The sequence below is a fragment of the Ictalurus furcatus genome, chromosome 6, assembly GCF_023375685.1.
Source record: "Ictalurus furcatus strain D&B chromosome 6, Billie_1.0, whole genome shotgun sequence".
Lineage (NCBI taxonomy): Eukaryota > Metazoa > Chordata > Actinopteri > Siluriformes > Ictaluridae > Ictalurus > Ictalurus furcatus.
This window is the reverse complement of record NC_071260.1, coordinates 29,062,310-29,083,371: the sequence shown is the minus strand read 5'-3', so window position 1 is coordinate 29,083,371 and position 21,062 is coordinate 29,062,310. Positions and strand designations below refer to the sequence as shown.

Sequence of the window (21,062 nt, the reverse complement as noted above, 5' to 3'; positions counted from 1 at the left end):
CTTGTGCCTACCTTGCCAAATTTTTTCTATACACACAACAAGTAATATTTGCTGTGTCTGAACTGGCTCCCACACTCTCTCTTCAACTATTTACTATATAGACTGTTCCATCTAGAGCCCTATGCAGGGTAGATGTAAGGGGTAGACTGGCTCAATTTCAGACCACACTTACTTGAGAATGCGTTGTGGTTCTTTAGAGCTGTGGTACTGTGGATCAGTTGTACACTGGATCTGAAACACACTATGAGTGAAATGGTGATGCGTATCTAGGGCTAACAGCACAGTGCTAATTGGTAGCTGGTTTCTCTGCTCCCTGCTAAATGCCCCACTCAACAGAAAATAGACTTTTATTTTAAAGTCCAGTAAAACCAGGCATTTGTTGATTATCTTGATGTTTCAAGTCAGAAGATTTCGGAAGGCAGAATTTGTGGAAATTCGAACAGCTTGTCAGATGGCAGTTTTGAGGCCACAATAGGAATAGAATATGTGGACAAGTTTAATGTTTGCAACAATGTACCCAGTTTTTCATGACTGTAAGTAGATGAGGTGTCTAACAAGATGCCAGGAATCACCAGCTCTGGTGTCTTTATTCTTGCTTATCCCACTACTAACTATCTAGTCCTAAGAAGCGGCCTTCGGTTTGTCAGAGATATTTTGGGCCATACCAACTCCCTCCCCCCAATAAATTTCCCATTGCCAGACCACACCTCTAAGTAAGACAGCAGGCATCTTCAATCAGCAGTCCAAAAATAGTACAAGGGGATGGTCCATATGAATCTATACTTCTGGTGCCCTCTTCTATTTTTCCTTGTTCCCTACTCCCACCCCAAAAGCATTCTGGAAATAAACCAGTGGGAAGAGGACGTGACTTCAGGACAATAAAACAGACGCTAGTGTGAAAGAGTATAAAGACACCAGCACAGTGTGATACTGGAGGAGCATTGGCAAGCACAACTTCCGAAAGAACCATTCCAAAGACCTCCATTTACGCAGTCCAAGAGGACTGACATATTTTCACTGTCAGGGACTTAACCATGAAGTTTAGTGTGCCACTGTTTTTTGCTGGGCTCTTTGGCACTTTGGGGACAGTCTTCATCCTCCTATCATTCGGTACAGATTATTGGCTCTTGGCTTGGGAGACTTCCAAAACAGATTCTAAGTTGCCGGACACTGTAGAGGTTGGTGGAAGGATGCATTGGTGTTTTACTGATGTTTATATTTAAAGAGACATTACAGTTTAAAGAAACGTAACATGTTTAACTCAACACCAATGCCATTTTTTTTTTATTACATTAAGGCCAATTTGTCAGCTAATTATGTTGTTTGTCAGATAGAACACACTCTGCAAGATATTGTCATTTGCAGAATGACAGTGAAGTCTGAAGTCTAAACTATACCACATTGACCCTTAAATCTACTTTAATGAAGCTTTATCCACAATTCAGTATTTATGTAAGCCTAAATTCTAGATTGCGTCGTTTGTTTCGATTTGGAGCAGGGTGTGGTTACATATCAGCCCAATATTTACAATCTCGGTGAAGCAACGAGGATAGAATATCACATGCTAGGGCATGATACCAGACTTAATGATGGGCAATGAAATTGGAATCTTACTGCAATGTCTGCACTCTTATGCCAAATCTATTCATGGAAGTCACACACATGGGCAGTCGTTTCCAAAGGGCCAACCTTTGGCATTGCAAAGATGCCAGTGGAAGTCACGACATAGGCTGAGCTCTTTTCATTAGAATCAACTGAAGGCCTTCCTTAAAGATTAAAGAAAGCAATTAGTGGTTTTAAATGTACAGTGCTGGTGTTACTTGAACACTATTGTTAATATACAATTATTTTATTATTTATTTTGCCTTCCCCTTTGATAGAGAAAATAATATTTCTTCATGTCTACTAGTTGAGTTCGTAAAAGATATCCTTAATTCATGATTTTAGTAAGACAGGGTGATATGGTTTTAGCATAAAATTGCATCATTCCAGCTGTTTTGTGTTCATACAGCACAATAATACTTTTGTCATTTAGCTAGCTATTGTTTTACAGCTTGTTTCATTTGCCTTTATTCTCTTATAACATATTTGCTTACTTACTTACATTGCTCTTCTACAGCATGGGAATTTGACCTTTTACCATGAGGGCTTTTTCTGGCGCTGCTCATTTGAAGGAGAAGGGGATGAGGACATCCTTTTGAAGTTCTGGTTCAGTAAGGCAAACTTCCTTGGCTGAAAGAAATGGGCCATTTTACACAAATACTAGTAGACTGGATTTTTGAGATGGTCAATAAAGAAAATAACTGCAGAGTAATTTTAAAACATATGTAGAATCATGTATACAGTAATGATACTGCTGGTGTGAGGTATTGAGGTGTGATGGTTGACCAGTGATGCTGATGATACCAGTGTCACTGTTCTGAGCATACATACAATCATACAGTCAGAAAAAATAAGTACACCCAATGGAATTTATACATTTTTTGGCCCTGAGCAAATTCTCCTGAGATAAGTGGATAAGTGTTTTGACGTTTCTACTCAGTTTCTTGAGGCACCACAGGATATGTTTGTACATCAGATTAGACCTTCAGTCATGTGAAAAAATAAGTACACCCCATGGAAATTGTTGGCTTTTTTGACATATTTTGACAAGCAAACATTTGATCCTCTTTGAAACAGTGCCTATTAATAAAGTTGATACACCCTATCAAATTTTTTTGCAGTAATTTTCACATTTTAAATTAACAAAAAAACAACAACAAATCAGTCACATGGAAAAAGTAAGTACACCCCTATAATTATCACACCTCTAAATCCATAAAATTATACTCAGGTGTTGAAGATTGTAGAATCAAGGAGTGCAGGTGGAACCAGTCTTATTTATACCCCTCTCATATCTAGTGTTCGGTGTTCCCTTTGTTACTGAGGTGTGTGGTGTCATCATGCCAAGATCTAAAGAGTTTTAGGCTTTCATAAAAAAAAGTTGGTGATGCCTAGGAGTCTGGCAAGGGATTTAAAAATATCTCCAAATTATTTGAAATACATCATTCCATTGTAAGGAAAATCATCTACAAGTGGTGCAGATTTCAAAGGACTGACGATTTGTCCAGGACTGTCTGTCCAAGCAAATTCAACCCGAGAGCAGAGCGTCTGCTGCAAAAAGAAGTCTCAGAGAACCCCAAAATTGCATCACAAGATCTGTTAGTAAGTCTTGCAACTGTTGGTGTCAAAGTGCATGCTTCTACGATGGCACAAATGTGACCTGCATGGGAGGCGTGCTAGGAAAAAGCCTCTGCAAGACTACAGTTTGCCAATGGGCATATCGGCAAAGACCAGGCCTTTTGGAATAATGTTTTCTGGACAGATGAAACAAAGATAGAGATGTTTGGCCACAGTAACAGCAGACATGTTTGGCGGTGACCAAAGATAGATTTTCATGAGAAGCACCTCATACCAACTGTGAAGCATGGGGGTGGAAATGTTGCTTCGCTGCCTCAAGGACCGGACAGCTTGCATTAATTGATTCAACTATGAATTCTGCATCATATCAAAGAGTGCTTGAAGATAATGTGAGGCCATCTGTCCAAAAGTTGAAGTTGAACCGAAAGTGGTCCTTTTAACAGGATAATGATCCTAAGCACACTAGCAAATCCACCAAGGAATGTCTCAGAAAGAAGAAATGGAGGGTTATGGAATGGCCTAGTCAAAGCCTGGATTTGGATCCCATTGAAATGTTGTGGGGGGGATTTGAAACCGGCAGTACATGCAAGAAAGCCCTCAAACACGAAAGAATTTTGCAAGGACAATTGGACAATGGTGGACAATTTTGCAAAACGCCTACAAAACGTTATTTCTGCTAAAGGGGCAATACTAGCTTCTGAGGCCAAGGGAGTACTTACTTTTTCCACAGAAGAATATCACATCTATTGATATTTCTTTTGAATAAATGGTCGGGGAAAAAAAACCCAAACTGTTTTTCCTTATGGTTTTGTTCAAATATATCAACTTTATTAATAGGCACTGTTTCAAAGATGATCAAATGTTTGCTTGTCCAAATATATCAACAAAGCTAACCATTTCCATAGGGTGTACTTATTTTTTTCACATGACTATATATAGGCTACTAAACAAATATTGTTTTTCCACTGCACATGCAAAAAACATAAAGTGGAACAGAACAGAGCGGATTATAGTGCTAATTCAATTCAATGTGAAGGAAGTAAATTTGGGTGCTTCTTTATTATAGCCAACAGCAGTGGCATTGTTAAATTCAACATGGAAGTAGTATTTGGAGGAACTGTCTTACTGATTAATTGTTCCTTTGTCTGGTTGGTCATTTGGTTAAGCAGATTATACTGTCAGCAGAGAAATTACTGATGAAAAGGATGTTTGCTGAAGGTTTGTAAAATGTCAATAAGTTTGCGAGAAGACAGAGTAAAGAAAACGGAGAATGTTGTAAAGCCTGTTTAATCTGAAAGATACACACGTTAGTTCATGATTAACTGAGGCATAGTATACAGTATAGTGAGGTTCAGTAATGTGAAGGATTGCTGATATAGTACAGATGTTGTTCTTACTTTTTACTGACAACCTTTTGTGCCAGATAAAATTGCCTTTTGAGTACTTTACAGCACACTGACCATCAAAACTAATTTGCCATATTTTTGTGGTTATCCCCACAGCAAACCAGCCATTCACCAAAAAGTGCGTACAAGCCTACCTCTCTCCCTTCCCTGTATCTGAACAGACCCACAATGCAACCACTTATGAGTCTGCCATCAGTAAGTAACTTTCCATGCACACTTTTGCTTGGATTTGTCCCACTCTTTTTTTTTAATGCACTACACTCAGTCTAAGTCATTGAATTGACAATTAAAAAAACTCCCAGTTATTTACATTGTGTATTGCAATTATATTTCAGTAGCAACTAGTTGTGTTGTGTAGTCTACAGAGGCTTCTGGAGTGTCTTCATGTTGTTGAGTGTGACTGCAGTCATCTTGGGTGGCTTCATTATAGTATGTGCTGCTCCATTCACCAGTCCCTGCCTCTATAAAGCAGGTGGTGGACTCTACCTCACAGCTGGTGAGCTAAGTACTACAACACTACCTGTTGGTTTTTTATAATCTAGGTTTTTTCAGTTGATGTTAGAAGTGGACTTAAATCTCGAAACATTCCCCACTACTACCTGCCATTTGTCTGATTCTCCTATTCTCCCTTATCCTCTTAGGTTTCTTCATCCTTCTCGCCACTGTGCTGACTGTCATCTGGTTGGAAGTGATGGATGTGGTGGATTTGTATGTGGAGTACCAAAAGAGTTATCTGTGTCCGGACTTTCAGCTGAATATTACGTATGGTCTTTCATTTATGTTCGCCCCAGTGGGCGTGTTCTTCTGCTTTCTCTCTGGCCTGCTCTTCCTCCTGATTGGGCAGGCGCTGAAGAAGCATTACCAATAAGCATATTAATGACCAGCAGAATGATATTTGTTCATGTTCTTGGTAAAGACTGTATAGCAGTGAGTGTATGGAAATAATACAAATGTTAACATCTTTGTATTCTATGCTGGGAAGGGTGGGGGGGGGGGGGATTTATTTATCCTGAAAGTGTGGGATGCAGAGAAAAGTAATCGTATGCGTGTTTTCATTGGAGGTCCATGGCTGATTTGGGCAGTGGTTTCGGGAAGCTTTTTTATTACTGCTCAATAAGAGGTACATTTTGTGAAGCAGGAAGTTTTGTCTTGCCAGACTAGCTGGTTGGCTAACATATTGGCTGGACACAGAATTACCAGTCCTCCTTCTGAAATTTTATAAATCTGCATTTATCTATCCTGTGGATTGCCAAATATTTTTATTTAATCACTTTATTTCAGCAAGAATGAATATCAGGTGCGTACTGTAATACTGTTAAATTGTGGGGCTAGATTAGGGATGATATGGGATCACTTGATGTATATATGTGTGTGTGTGTGTGTGTGTGTGTGGGTGGGGCCATCCTTGTACAGATGTATGGGATGATATTGCAGTATTCTTTAAAAATCTCTGTGATTCTTATACCATATATACGACTGGTCAAAGGTTGGGACACATGCTCAAAATAAGGTATTTATTTGTACTATTGTCTACTATTTCAGTACACTCATGAAGATACTGGCACTATGAAATAACGTATGGAGTTAGTGTCTATAAATTCTTAGTAAATTCTTAAGCATTCACACACCCTTGGCATGTTCTCAACCAGCTTCATGAGCGAGTTTCACCCAAACAAGCTTTTCTTGAAGTTCCCAAGGGCACTTTTTAAATTCGAAAGGTCTAAATAAAAACTACTTGTCTGGGGAAACAATTTCATTTGAAGTCACAACTACTTGTCTTTACATAAAACTATATTTTCATTCTTTAATAAATGAATGCCAAGTGAACTTGGGCATTAGTTCACTATTTAGTTTTGTCTTAGAAATAATTTTCAACCATAAGGCTTTATCTAAATGTCCTTTGGAATTGTAGTGTAGCTTATCAAATCAACTGTGTAGAAATGTATGTAAATTTTCTAAAATTTGTATCACCGTGCTAATCTTATGATACAGGTTAGTTGGTTATGAACATTTATGAAGAATTGGTATCTTGCATGAAAAAAAAAGAGCTTATTTTTCCACCAGCCCTGAAAGTTTATGACATTTATTATATGACTAAGATGTTTAATGTTATTAATTTTCATGAAATAACCAGCTCGGTTTTGTCTATCCAGATGAGTGGAACCTTTTCAGCTCAAGCTTAAAGCGTTTTTTTTTCTGTCCATATTTTTTCATATTTTTTTAAAATCATATTTTAAATGAATTAATAAACACTCAAGCTAAATTCACATTGAATTGACTTTGTTAAAATGCTTTTACAGAAGACTGTAGGTTCAGTTTTGAACATGGGCTTCACAGTGCAGTGTGAATTTCTGTCAAATCATGGATTTTCTCTCATCCTGACCTCTTTTTTTTTTCATTTACATTTATTACTTTAGCAGACGTTTTTATCCAATGCGACTTACAATTGAGGAAATACGAGCAAAATATTATTTTTTTTCCTATTAATACTATTTTTTTTCTAGTAGACTCTAATCTGTAAACTATTATATGATACTGATTCCATTGTCCAGGTAGACATTCAGGAAGGATTCTCTAACCTATACAGATAACCTAAATTCAGCTCCCTCTGAAAAGAGTTGAGGTACAGGAACAGTGCTCAGATGGGCTCTGATTAATATAGGAACTGCTGTCAGAGATATATTGTCAGGAGACAAGACCTGGCAGATGATTCTGTTTAACACATGCAGCTTTGGGAAATATGACTCAACTGCATGGCAGGTGACAGCTGTGTGTGTGTGTGTGTGTATGTGTGTGTATGTGTGTGTATGTGTGTGTATGTGTGTGTATGTGTGTGTGTATGTGTGTGTGTGTGAGAGAGAGAGAAAGAGAGAGTGTGTGTGTGTGTGTGTGGCGGGGGGGGGAGTGTGTGCGTGCGTGTGCGTGCGTGTGTGTGCATGTGTGTGCGTGTGTGTGTGGGGGGGGAAGTGTGTGTGTGTATGTGTGTGTGTGGGAGAGAGAGAGAGAGAGGGGGGGGGAGTGGGAGTGTGTGTGTGTGTGTGTGTGTGTGTGTGTGTGTGTGTGTGGGTAGGAGAGATAGAGAGTGTGTATCATTACAGAGAGTGTGAGTGTGGTGTTGGTCAGTAAATCTGTTTTAGAGTAGATTGGAGACGCTAGACTCCAACCCTAACCCCTAAACTTGTTGTAGGTGGATTGTCTACAGTAAACTGCCCCTCGGTGTTGATAGTGTGCATGGACTCACATCCATGGTGTGTTCCCTGAGAACAATGTTCTCAGGATGAGATTCCCAGATCCAGATTCACAGTGATCCTATACAGGATAAAGTGAATACTGAAGGTGACCAAGAAAACAACAATAACAGTGTTTCTAGACAATCATGGGTGTCTGTGAACTGACTTTTTTTTCTCAGATGTATTCCTGATGGAGCTTTACACACTCCTCTCAATCACCATCATGTTCTAAATGAGCACTGCTTGAAATTAGACTACTTTCCAAAACAATTGCACACTATATATTTTGATCAGGAACTACATTTATACATGTGCATTAACTTCACTGCTTACAGTTGTATTATAATACATTTCAACCATAACCTTTACATGAAAATTTCATTAGACAGTGAAAATATACACTCACCATCTACTTTAATAGGAACACCTGTACACCTGCTCATTTATGGAGTTATCCAATCAGCGATCATGTGGCAGCATCCACATGCATACAATCATACAGTCATAGGTCAAGAGCTTCACTTAATTACAGATACATTTATATAGCGCTTTTCTCGACACTCAAGACTCTTTACATAGTATTTGGGAGGGGGGTGGAATCTCCTCCACCACCACTAATGTGTAGCATCCACCTGGATGATGGGATGGCAGCCATAGTGCGCCATAAATCCTACCTCACACCAGCTATTTTAGTGAAGAGGAGATAGTGATGTAGCCAATTCAGAGATGGGGTTTATAGGGGGCCAATGGGGGAATTTCACCAGGACACCTGGTGTTATACCCCTACTCTTTATGCAAAGTGTCCTGGGATTTTTGATGACCACAGAGAGTCAGGACCTTGGTTTAAGGTCTCATCCAAAAGACAATGCTGTTTTTTACAATATAGTGTCCCTGTCACTATTCTGGGGTATTAGGACCCTGCAGTCCTCACTAATACCACTTCCAGCAGCAACTTTAAGTTTCCCTAGGAGGTCTCCCATCCAGGTACTGACCAGACTCAACCCTGCTTAGCTTTAGTGGGAAACCAGGCAAGAACACAACAGTCTCTAGAGTTTGCACAGACTGTTGCGAAAAACAAAAAAACACTGAGGGAAGAAACGCCTCGTTGATCATAGAGGTCAGAGGAAAACGGCCAGATTGGTTCAAGTGGCCATGAAGTATTCAGTAACTCAATCGCTCTTTACAATCGTGGTGAGCAGAAAAGCATCCCAGCATGCACGAAACATCAAACTTTAAGATGGATACGCTACAACAGCAGAAGACCTCACTGGGTTCCACTCCTGTCAGCCAAGAACAAGAATCGGAGGCTATTGTGGGCACAGGCTCATTGAAACCAGACAGTTGAAGATTACAGAAAAAAAAGCACCTGGTCTTTTTCCAGTCTTCACCTGCAATATAAACATCACTGACCACTGTGTTTCTAAACAAGATGCTACACTGTTGCTACGACTGGTTCTGAAATGAGAAATCATAGGCAGAGGCATTACATTAAGCATGGCTACAGCAGCCACAAGATGTCAGTAATGCATCATAAAATGTCTCATTGTGTGTGTGAGAGAGTATGTGCGTGAGGGCGGGTGTTTATACACCCATAGATAATTAATGGAAACTCGTGCCATTCAATCTACTCAATTCCAAATGGGTAGTATAAGGAGAGAGACAGACTGAGAGTGAGTGAGAGAGTGTTCTGTTTGGGTGTACTCTTGCATGTTCTGATCTTGGCAAGGATATCATTAGATTCTAAAACCCAGATGACTGTTGTGCAGTTCCACATGATTAAGCCAGATAATTGTGTGTTGATAGCACAAATGTTCACAGGGCCTGGTGGAATACAGTACATTTTTTCCATAGCATTCTTTCCATAGAAGCCAAACAAGCTCAGCACGAGTAAATGACTAAAGTGTATGGTTAGAGTAGAGACTCAAATGATGGTCAAAGACTCTTATGATGGACTAAGTCTGAGTTCACACTAGCAAGCAACAAGTCACTCATGTCTCTTCTGGACGTGTAGTGACAACTACTGCTATCACTTGTGAGTGTGCACACTGTCCAGCATTCGATTGTTTGTTTGTTTGTCTGTCTGTTTTTAGTTAAGATGAAAAAATGAGAGTATATAAGTTCTAATACTAACTGGTTAAACAATGCACTAAGCCGTGTGAAAATTGTTGTTTGATTTACATCTAATGTTAAGCGTTTTACATTGTAGCTATATGTACAGTCATCAGTGGTATCAAAGTGCTACTTCCTTCCAAGCTTTATATTTCATGTTGTCTCTATACACATTTAATAAGAGGTTGCATATGACAGGATCAGGTGAAACCAGTGTCATAAGGGTTTCGTCCATTTTAGTGCATAACAGTAGATGGAACTGCAGGTAGAAATAAATCTTTGGTAAATGGTCTGCACTTTTATAGCGCTTTATATTACACTGTGTCGCATTCACCCATTCACTCACACGGTAGCAGAGCTGCCATGCAAGGTGCTAACTTGCCATGAGAGCAACTTGGGGTTCAGTGTCTTGCCCAAGGACACTTTGGCATGTGGAGTCACGTGGGCAGGGAATCGAACCGCCAACACTACGATTAGTGGACACCCTGCTCTACCACTTGGGCCACAGCTGCCAGCTTTGAATGGGTAACTTAAGAAATGGTGGCCCATGTGCACTTACTGTGACCTGCCTAATTTGCAAAGAATTGAGAAAATCTCAATTCAAATGTCAGTTGTTATGTGGTTGTTTTGTTGCTTGTCACTGAAAACATGGCTACAACATGCTTCACACATGCACGTAGAAAATGAACGGTGGTATGTTGCTTTCTAGTGTGAGCTTATGGTAAAGACTCTGATTAGGGTAGTGAAAAACTTTGATTATAGTAAAGATGGAGCTAAGTATTAAAAACCCTTATTAGGTTGTTAGGGCAGAAGTAGGGGCTGGACTACTACAATGCTGGGGACGCACTGTGCCAGAGTAAATTTTGAACAAAGCCTCCAAAATTGAGGTCAAGCAGATGCCCCAGATCTCTACACCTCCATGGAAGCGCAGATGTTGAAGCAACAAACTGAGAACTCATGAGGGTATATATATATCAAGCATTGTTGGATTTGGACCGTATACTAGGTCCCTTATTCATATACTGTAGGTCTAATCTGATGTACACATTTACCCTATGGAAATTGAGTAGAAACGTCAAAACACTTATCCACTTATCTCAGGAGAATTTGCTCAAGGCCATGCAGCAGTATCAGTGGCACTATAATAGGCTTTCCTGGGTGAATTAATTTGCATCAGGATTTAAAGTGCAGACGAAGACTCAAATTATTCATAACCCGAAAAACCCCCCCAAAAGTTTTATTCTGCTTTAAATTGTGCAATTAGGGACAAAGGGTTAGGTTTAGAAATAAAGTATAATGCAGCAGAGAAGACTCTTGTCTCATGTGAAGAAATGAATAGGGGCTTCAACATCCTTTGTCACATATACATTACAGCACAGTAGGGGCATTTGCTCATGCATTGCTTTGCTATGAATTAATCATACAAAAGAGTTGTGTGTGTGTGTGTGTGTGTGTGTGTGTACAGTGTACACTGTCCTTCACTAATATTGACACCCTTGGTAAATGTGAGCAAAGAAGGCTGTGAAAAATTATCTTTACTGTTTAACTTTTTGATCTTTTCTGAAAAGAAAAAAAAAAAAAAGATTCACAAAAATACTCTGTTGTCATGGATATCAAACAATTGCAAATACAACACAGGTTTATCCAAAAAAAAAGTATCTTTGTTAAATATATGTGTGCCACATTTATTGGCACCCCTGTGAATTTATATGAGAAAAATATATTTGAAGTATATATTCCCATTGATATATATATATATATATATATATATATATATATATATATATATATATATATATATATATATATATATATTTAGTACACCTGGGTGACTAGGAACAGGAAATTGTTCAACAGGATGGTTCCACAGAGTGGCCAAAAAATCTCCAAGGATCACAGCTGTAGAATTGCAGAAGTTAGTTGCGTCTTGGGGTCAGAAAGTCTTCAAAAATAACAATCCAAAGTCATCTACATCACCACAAGTTGTTTGAAAGGGTTTCAAGAAAAAAGCCTCTACTGGAAGACTGGAAGACACTACTGGAACTTCAAATGGGATCGGGTTCTATGGTCAGATGAAATCAAAATAATGCTTTTTGGTAATAAACACCAGAGGTGGTTTTGGCGCACAGAGAGGTAGCCATATGGAAAAGTACCTCATGCCCACGGATAAATATGGTGGTGGATCTTTAATGTTTTGGGGCTGTTTTTCTGCCAGAGGACCTGGACATTTTGTTAGGATACATGGCATCATGGACTCCATCAAATATCAACAGATATTAAATGAAAATCTGACTGCCTCTGCCAGAAAGCTTCAAACGGGCCGTGGTTGGATCTTCCAGCAGGACAATGATCCAAAACATACATCAGAATCAACACAAAAATGGTTTACTGACCACAAAATCAAGGTCCTGCCATGATCATCCCAGTCCCCTGACCTGAACCCCATAGAAAACCTGTGGGGTGAACTGAAGAGGAGAGTCCACCAGCGTGGACCTCGAAATGTGAAGGATCTGGAGAGATTCTGTATGGAGGAACAGTCTCAGATCCCTTACCATGTATTCTCCAACCTCATCAGGCGTTATAGGAGAAGACTCAGAGCTGTTATCTTGGCAAAGGGACATAGCACAACATATTGATTTAAAGGGTGCCAATAATTGTGGCACACCTATATTTATCTTTTTTTTTTTTGATAAACCTGTGTTTTGTTTGCAGTTGTTTGATATCCATGAGAGCAGAGTGTTTTTGTGAATTTCTTTTAACAAAAGATCAGATGGTTAAACAGTAAAATTTTTCACAGACTTCTTTGCTCATATTTACCAAGGGTGTCAATATTAATGAAGGGCACTGTGTGTGTGTGTGTGTGTGTGTGTGTGTGTGTATAGAAATGGCCCTTTTTCAGGAGACTGTATTTTAAAGATAGTTTTGTAAAATCCAAATAATCTTTAGAGATCTTTATTGGAAAGGGTTTAAACGAGGTTTTTCATGCTTGTTCAATGAACCATAAATAATTATTGCACATGCACCTGTGGAACAGTCCTTAAGACACGAAGAGTTTACAGGCGCTAGGCAGGGTTTCCTCCGGGTACTCCGGTTTCCTCCCCCAGTCCAAAGACATGCATGGTAGGCTGATTGGCATGTCCAAAGTGTCCGTAGTGTATGAATGGGTGTGTGAGTGTGTATGTGATTGTGCCCTGTGATGGATTGGCATCCCGTCCTGGGTGTACCCTGCCTTGTGCCCGGCACTCCCTGCAATAGCTTCCAGGTTCCCTGCGACCCTATAGGATAAGTGGTATAGAAAATGGATGGATCAGAATTTCTAAAACTAGATAAAGAGAACCCAATTAATAAAACAAATCAGACAAAAATATTATACTTGGTCATTTATTTATTGAGGCAAATGATCCAATAATACATATCTGTAAGTGGCAAAAGTATGTATACCTTCGCTTTCAGTATCTGGTGTGACCCACTTGTGCAGCAATGACTGCAACTACACAGTTCCATGCCCCACTTTCTCTTGAGATTGAGTTCACAGACAGATGTTCTGATATTTTCCTTTAGAATTTGCTGGTATAATTCAGAATTCATTGTTCCAGATGTAGCAAAACACCCCCAAACCATGATATTACCACCACCACATTTTACAGATGGTATAAGGTTCTTAGGCTGGAATGCAGTGTTTTCCTTTTTCCAAACATAGCCCTTCTCATTTAAACCACAAATTCTATTTTTGTCTCATCTATCCACAAAATATTTTTCCAACAGCCTTCTGGCTTGTCCACATGATGTTTAGCAAACTTCAGACGGGCAGCATTGTTCTTTTTGGAGAGCAGTGGTTTTCTCCTTGAAACCCTGCCATGCACACCATTGTTGTTCAGTGTTCTCTTTATGTTGGACTCAAGAACATTAACATTAGCCAATGTGAGAGAAGCCTTTAGTTGCTTAGAAGTTACCCTGGGTTCCTTTGTGACCTCATGGACTATTACACGTCTTGCTCTCTGAGTGATCTTTCTTGGTCAACCACTCCTGTGGAGGGTAACAATGGTCTTGAATTTCCGCCATTTGTACACCATCTGTCTGACTGTGGATTAGTGGAGTCCAAACTCTTTAGAGACGGTTTTGTGACCTTTTCCAGCCTGATAAGCATCAACAACTCTTTTCCTGAGGTCCTCAGAAATCTCCTTTGTTCATGCTATGATACACTTCCACAAACATGTGTTGTGAAGATCAGACATTAATAGATCCCTGTTCTTTAAATAAAACAGGACACTCACTCACACCTGATTGTCATCCCACTGATTTAAAACACCCGACTCTAATTTCACCTTTCAATACAACTGCTAATCCTAGAGGGTCACATACTTTTGCCACTCATAGATACGTAATATTGGATCTTTTTCATTAATAAATAAATGACCAAGTATTTTTGTCTCATTTGTTTAATTTGGTTCTCTTTATGTACTTTTAGGACTTGTGTGAAAATCTGATGATGTTTTAGGTCATATTTATGCAGAAATCTATGACATTCTTAAAGGGTTCACAAACTTTCAAGCACCACTGTATTCCACAATAAAATCGTGAAATCCTGATTTTAAAAAGATTTACAATTCCTAGAAAAATACTTAGTAGGCTCAAGAACAGAATAATTGGATTATTAGTAATCAGTTACATCACAGCCCAGATATTCTAAAACGAAACTGTATATTTATATAAGCAAGACCTTTTTTTAAAATTTTTTAAAAAATATATATTTATACACCATGCAAATCAAGTTTATATTTGTGGTTAAATACAATTAGCAGTCTGTTATTCCAATAGTTTTTATTTTCATGCTGCTAAAGTTATGTTTTGGCTCTAAATACATAATCCGTTTGCATGCAAACCGAAAATTGGATTTGTGAGCTGACATGTATGGCACCCAGCTTTACAGATCTAATGCATAATAAGTGCCTTGGCCTCTGTTTAAAGTAAGATATATTGGTTTATAGTTATTTATAGCCTAGTTATTATATTAGATTTGTTGTAGGCTACATGTAAATATTCTGAATGTACTTTTGGTTGTAGTCTGTACCTTGCAAGCTGTGGTTAGGCTGAAGTACCCCTCTCCCGCACATGTGCTACACCAGGGGTTCCCAATCTTTTCCAGGGCAACGCCCCCCAAATGGCATTAACATTTATCCGAGGCCCCCCTTTTGCAAGATGTCTTTAAAACACATTAAAAATACAGACTTCTGAAGATATCCCCCTTTTTTTTAATTTATTAATAATTACATCTTACATCTTTACATTACATTAGGAATTGATTGTGTGTGTGTGGTTGTCTGAGAGTGAGAATTTATTTTTCACACCAAATTGTTGAGGCCCCCGGGGTGCCCCCTGGCGGCCCCCAAGAGGGCCGCGGCCCCCACTTTGAAAACCTCTGTGCTACACAACTCAAAAGTTTGACTCATTTTCTTCAAGTTCTTCTATCCTACACTTTCCCAAGGCCTTTTCCTTTTTCCTTAATCTTGTAATCGTTCCCGTAATCTCTGTCGACGTTTTATTTTCTTTGGCTTTCCCCTCGGAAACCTGGTACTATTTGAATTTCATGAACAAACAAGTGGCAAGTCTTATTAAAGGCTGGATTTTGTGTAGACATTATTTAACATAATTCCAAAAACGACTCTGAAATAATGAATAAACAATGGGTTATATAAACACGCGTATTAATGCAGAGCACGAGCATATAATTAAGACGCATCATTCCGAAGAAAGAAGTGTTCAGGGTGTGTGTGTGTGTGTGCGTGTGTGTGTGTGTGTGTGTGTGTGTGTGTGTGTGCACGTGCCCGCCCCGTCTGTGTGTGTGTGTGTGTGTGTGTGTGTGTGTGTGTATAAAATAAGATAGGAAAAGATAAATTTTATTGATCCCACACTGGGGAAATTCCCACGTTACAATAAGAATAAGAGTAATACTCTGAATGTGTGTGTGTGTTTATGGGGGTGAGGGTTGTTGAATAATGGGGACCTACAAGCATAGCAAATATCTGACATTTTGGATCTTGTAGGGTTCCAATGAGGAACACTTTAATACGTTTACATTAATTGGCTGCATTCATAGTTATGTCCTCACAAGACAAACGCGTGCGCGTGCGTGCGTGTGTGTGCACGTACGTGTGTGCATTCATCAAGGACAACCAGCACGACGCATAAGTAGCTATAAATCAGCCTTAACCCGTTCTTAACGGAAAGGGCCGTTATGTGGCGATGCAACAAAGAGAAAACAAGCAGCGTTTAAATATGATTACAACAGCAGAGAAAATGGTCACGTTGATTTTTTTTCTCCCTTCTTTTCCACAAAAAAAGGAAGAAAGAAAAGAAGACAGAAAAAGACTGCGCTTCATTATTGAACCGTTTTTATTTAATCATAGCCATGGTTTAACGAGATTACAGGCTCCTTTTCACGTGTGTCTGATGTGCGCGTGCGCTGTAATTAGCACGGGATCTCCTCGCGCCGAGGTGACGCACTCCTCATCACACACACACACACACACACACACACGCTGCACTGAATTCAGGTAATGTCTCATCACACTTTAACCCAATTTCAGCTGTCCATGTTGTCCCATCTGTTCAGTGGCACACAAAGGGTTATTGTAGGCCATGCTCTGCTTTGCCAGGCTTTTGATTTTAATTGCGGTGGCACTCATCTACTCCTCTTCACTCAAAGGCTTGAATACGCCGTTTGAAATGTAAGCGTGTGAGAAGCTGATTTTTTGTTCTTCCTCTCTTTTTCTCCCCCTTTCTCCCCTCCACTTAATGCTTGTGATACATTAAAAGGTGTAATCCGACTGAAATGGAAATTGCGCTCCTTGAAAACGGATGATGAGAGGAAGATGGCAGGGCCGGCGTCGTGCTCCATCAGAGAGGCAAGCCTCCCCCACTTTCACTCCCAGATTGTGCTCGCCTTCTTATAGTGGTTAATGGTGGAGCTGGCAGGCAGGTTGATTACAAGGTTACCATAAACAATCCTTTTCAGACGTGCTAAGGGAAATTATGGGTTGTGTTTGTACTCTATGTGTGAGTGCAGTTTGTCCCTTATGCCATGATTAGTATTGGGGTAGTGGCCTTTGGGTGATTGCTTGCAATCATTCCTGCGCAGGCACAAACATGGATGAATCTGTCCAGCTCCGTCACATTTAAGAGAGCGTGCTGTAAACATCCAGCTCCATCACATTTAAGAGAGCGTGCTGTAAGCATCCAGCTCCATCACATGTAAGAGTGCGTGTTATACACATCCACCTCCATCACATGTAAGAGAACGTGCTGTACACGTCCACCTCCATCACATGTAAGAGAACGTGCTGTACATGTCCACCTCCATCACATGTAAGAGAACGTGCTGTACACATCCACCTCCATCACATGTAAGAGAGCGTGCTGTACACGTCCAGCTCCATCACATGTGAGAGAGCGTGCTGTACACGTCCAGCTCCGTCACATGTAAGAGAGCGTGCTGTACACGTCCAGCTCCGTCACATGTAAGAGAATGTGCTGTACACGTCCAGCTCCGTCACATGTAAGAGAACGTGCTGTACACGTCCAGCTCCGTCACATGTAAGAGAGCGTGCTGTACACGTCCAGCTCCATCACATGTAAGAGAGCGTGCTGTACACATCTACCTCCATCACATGTAAGAGAGTGTGCTGTACACGTCCAGCTCCGTCACATGTAAGAGAGCGTGCTGTCCACGTCCAGCTCCATCACATGTAAGAGAGTGTGCTGTACACGTCCAGCTCCGTCACATGTAAGAGAGCGTGCTGTCCACGTCCAGCTCCATCACATGTAAGAGAACATGCTGTACACATCCAGCTCCAGTCATAATATCTGAATGTTGTGGAGTCACCAGTTCTATACTACATTCACTGTTATTAGCTTTCAGTTTGTCAGTTTTGTCCGTTGCCTTTTAGAACTGAGATTTCTTCTCACTTGTAGAATCACAATTTTTAAATGGAATCAGTTCAATCCAAGAAATCATGAACAGAATTTTATGATCACATACAGTAGCACATGTTTGATTTGAAATAATGTGAATATTACAGTGGTTAAGGTAATCAAGTGGTTTTGCTATTTGATCAGGGAAGATGAATAATGCAGGGAAGATGAATAATAATAATAATAATAATAATAATAATAATAATAGGGGCGCACGGTGGCTTAGCACGTTCGCCTCACACCACCAGGGTTTGGGTTCGATTCCCGCAGTTCTGTGTGTGCAGATTGTGCATGTTCTCCCCGTGCTGTGGGGGTTTCCACCGGGTACTCCGGTTTCCTCCCCCAGTCCAAAGACATGCATGGTAGGCTGATTGGCGTGTCTAAAGTGTCTGTAGTGTGTGAATGTGTGTGTGATTGTGCCCTGTGATGGACTGGCACCGTGTCCAGGGTGTACCCCGCCTTGTGCCCGATGATCCCTGGGATAGGCTCCAGGTTCCCCCGTGACCCTGAAAAGGAGTAAGCGGTTGAAGATGGATGAATAATAATAATAATACTATTTGTGCATCTGAGAACTGCAATTTGTCTTTAAATATACTGCACATTTTTTTGTGTCAAATATGTTTCTTGATGATATTTTTATAAAGAAATTTTGGCAGTCTACTCTGATTTCTCTGTGGGGTCCTCTTGTATAATATTAATATTTTGTATAAAAAGAAAAACTTCTTTGACTTTGGGAATGTGGTGGAGTTTTAATTAAATATGATGGAAAGATTGTTTAGTGTTGAAATAGTTTTTAGGCACTTCGCTGTTACAGAAAATAAGCAGACATTTGGGTGTTGGAGTAATTAGTTTAATTTAAAGTGGTTTGCCTCCCAGGAAGTTGGGGTGAACATCAGGGACTGCTGGAGGCCTGTGGGCTTTGATGACGATTTGAAGGCGTGAAAGACTGACGTTTAGATTGTGGCTGTAGGCCATATTGCACGAACGAGGCCTTTCCCCTGTCTGAGGGTAAGCGACCTGGTAAGAAACCATAAGTCTGGGGAGAGAGGACAGAAACAGCTTCATTTCACTCTCTCACACTTGCAGATTCTCTGTGTGAGTGCATAAAATACTTTTAAAAGTTAAGAATATCAGTGTTTGTCACAGCTCTATATTTGAAAACACTGTCATTTGAAGTTTAGAATATAATTGTGTGGCCAAACATTTTTGACAAGAGGAGCATGTTAATAGTGCATGTCACATTTAACATGTGAAGCCATGCCTGCCATGCTAATGTGGGAACGCAACTGGGAGTCAATGCAAAATAGATAAATTGGTATGAGTTGTAAAATGATATGGGGCGTTGGCAGAGTGCATGCTGTGATGACATCACAAGGTGCATTGTGATGACATCACATGACGTATATTGTCCTAAATCTGTGGTCATTTTGAAAAATTGTAAGCTCCAGCGAATATTGTGGCATTTCCTTGATTTTGCGTTCATTTCTGCGATCGCAAAATCGCTAAATCCTGGAGGGACTGATACAGTAGTGTGCAAAAGTTTTAGACCAGTGGGCAGTAGGTTTTTCTTGCAAAACACCAAATAACAGATACAGAGTCTAACACTATATAATCATATGACACAGCTGCATACATCTCGTGGATATAGCACACTGAGTGTAATATAGCGCTTCCTTTCTAATGGATGGGTTTATGACCAAGTCTCACTCTTACTACATTAGATAATCTCACCTGGATACTGTAGGACTTTTTTGTAGGACTGCAGGACTTTTATTCACAATATGCTCATAATGAACATCCTTTCAACACAGTTATTACCATTTTATTACCATTGTTTTTTAATTCCTATATTGATATGTATTCAAATCCCTGATCTGGGTCATAAATAATCATGAATAGGGTGTTGTTTATGTTAGACACATGTTCCTTTGTTGTACAGTATGTAATAAACTTAATCTTAATTGGAAGACTATGAGTTCCACATCATTAGAATTTACATGAATATCTATCATATGTTTAATGTATCAACAAGGGCATACATGTGTAACACCGATTTTCTGTACCACTTCTATATCCTACACAGGGTCATGGGGGGCCTGGAGCCTATCCCAGGGGCACAAGACGTAGGGCACAAGACAGGGGACACCATGGACAGGGTGCCAACCCATCGTAGGGCACAATCACACACACAGTACAGACAATTTAGAAATGCCAATCAGCCTACAGCATATGACTTTGGACTGGGGGTGGAAACCAGGAAGCATGGGGAGAATGTACAAACTCCACACGGAAGCAGGAATCGAACTCCCAACCCTGGAGGTGCGAGGCAGACGTGCTAACCGCTAAGCCACCGACGAACTACTACTGCCCCAAATTTCATTTTAGAGTGTACAGACCTCTAAATGAAAAAGACCTGTTCTTTCTCACTGATACAATAAGTGAAATTCAGTAAAACACCAGTAACTGATTTTAATTGGATGGCAAAATAGTTTAAGCTGACTAAAAGAGTTCTGAAAGTGTCATGACATATCACTATTAACAACAAACTGATAATGATTGGAATTACGTTGCTCTATTAGTCACATCCCGCTTGAAAATGTGTTTCCTGACTACATTAAAGTTTTTGTTTTTACAAGCGAGGGAAAATTAACTGGAACGTCAGTTTAGTGGATCAGGCTACAATATATTTCTGTTTTATAAGCACATACTTTACTTATAAGGACTGTGCTTTCTTTATTCCAGGGGAATATTTGTTGGTGATGGTTGGTGGCGGTCATTTGCTCCGCTACGTGTAGAATATGACTGTGCAAATATTAGGAGCTCCTCTGCAACGTGAACTTGCACAAGCTGCTTGCTAATGCAGCCGTATTACAGCTTCTTTACAACTGGAAGTTACTAGCTAGCAATGAAACTTAATGGATAATTAACACTTAAGCATTAGTGGGAAAGGAGAATGTTTTACCTGCATCGTCCAGTTCATCTCTTTCATTGTTATTGCTGCTCTGCCCTTTCCCTCTCTCTTCCACCTCCCTCTGACCCTAAGTAGCGTTCATATCATAGCCAAATAGGAAACAAGGTGTGTTTTCTCTGAATGTCATTGATATATACGTTCATATATGACATCTGACTCAAATATAGTGGGAAACACTTAGATGCATGGCAGGTA

At 39.9% G+C, this 21,062-nt stretch overlaps 1 protein-coding gene across 1 annotated transcript; it reads left to right on the top strand.

The window, feature by feature from the left end:
- Nucleotides 1–832: 832 nt before the first annotated feature.
- Nucleotides 833–5,558, top strand: tmem182a (transmembrane protein 182a). The gene is made up of 5 exons (XM_053627494.1): nt 833–1,178; nt 2,120–2,213; nt 4,683–4,781; nt 4,945–5,082; nt 5,228–5,558. Exons 1-5 carry the CDS (start codon nt 1,035–1,037, stop codon nt 5,452–5,454), a joined length of 702 nt encoding a protein of 233 aa, XP_053483469.1. The 5' UTR covers nt 833–1,034; the 3' UTR covers nt 5,455–5,558.
- Nucleotides 5,559–21,062: the final 15,504 nt, after the last annotated feature.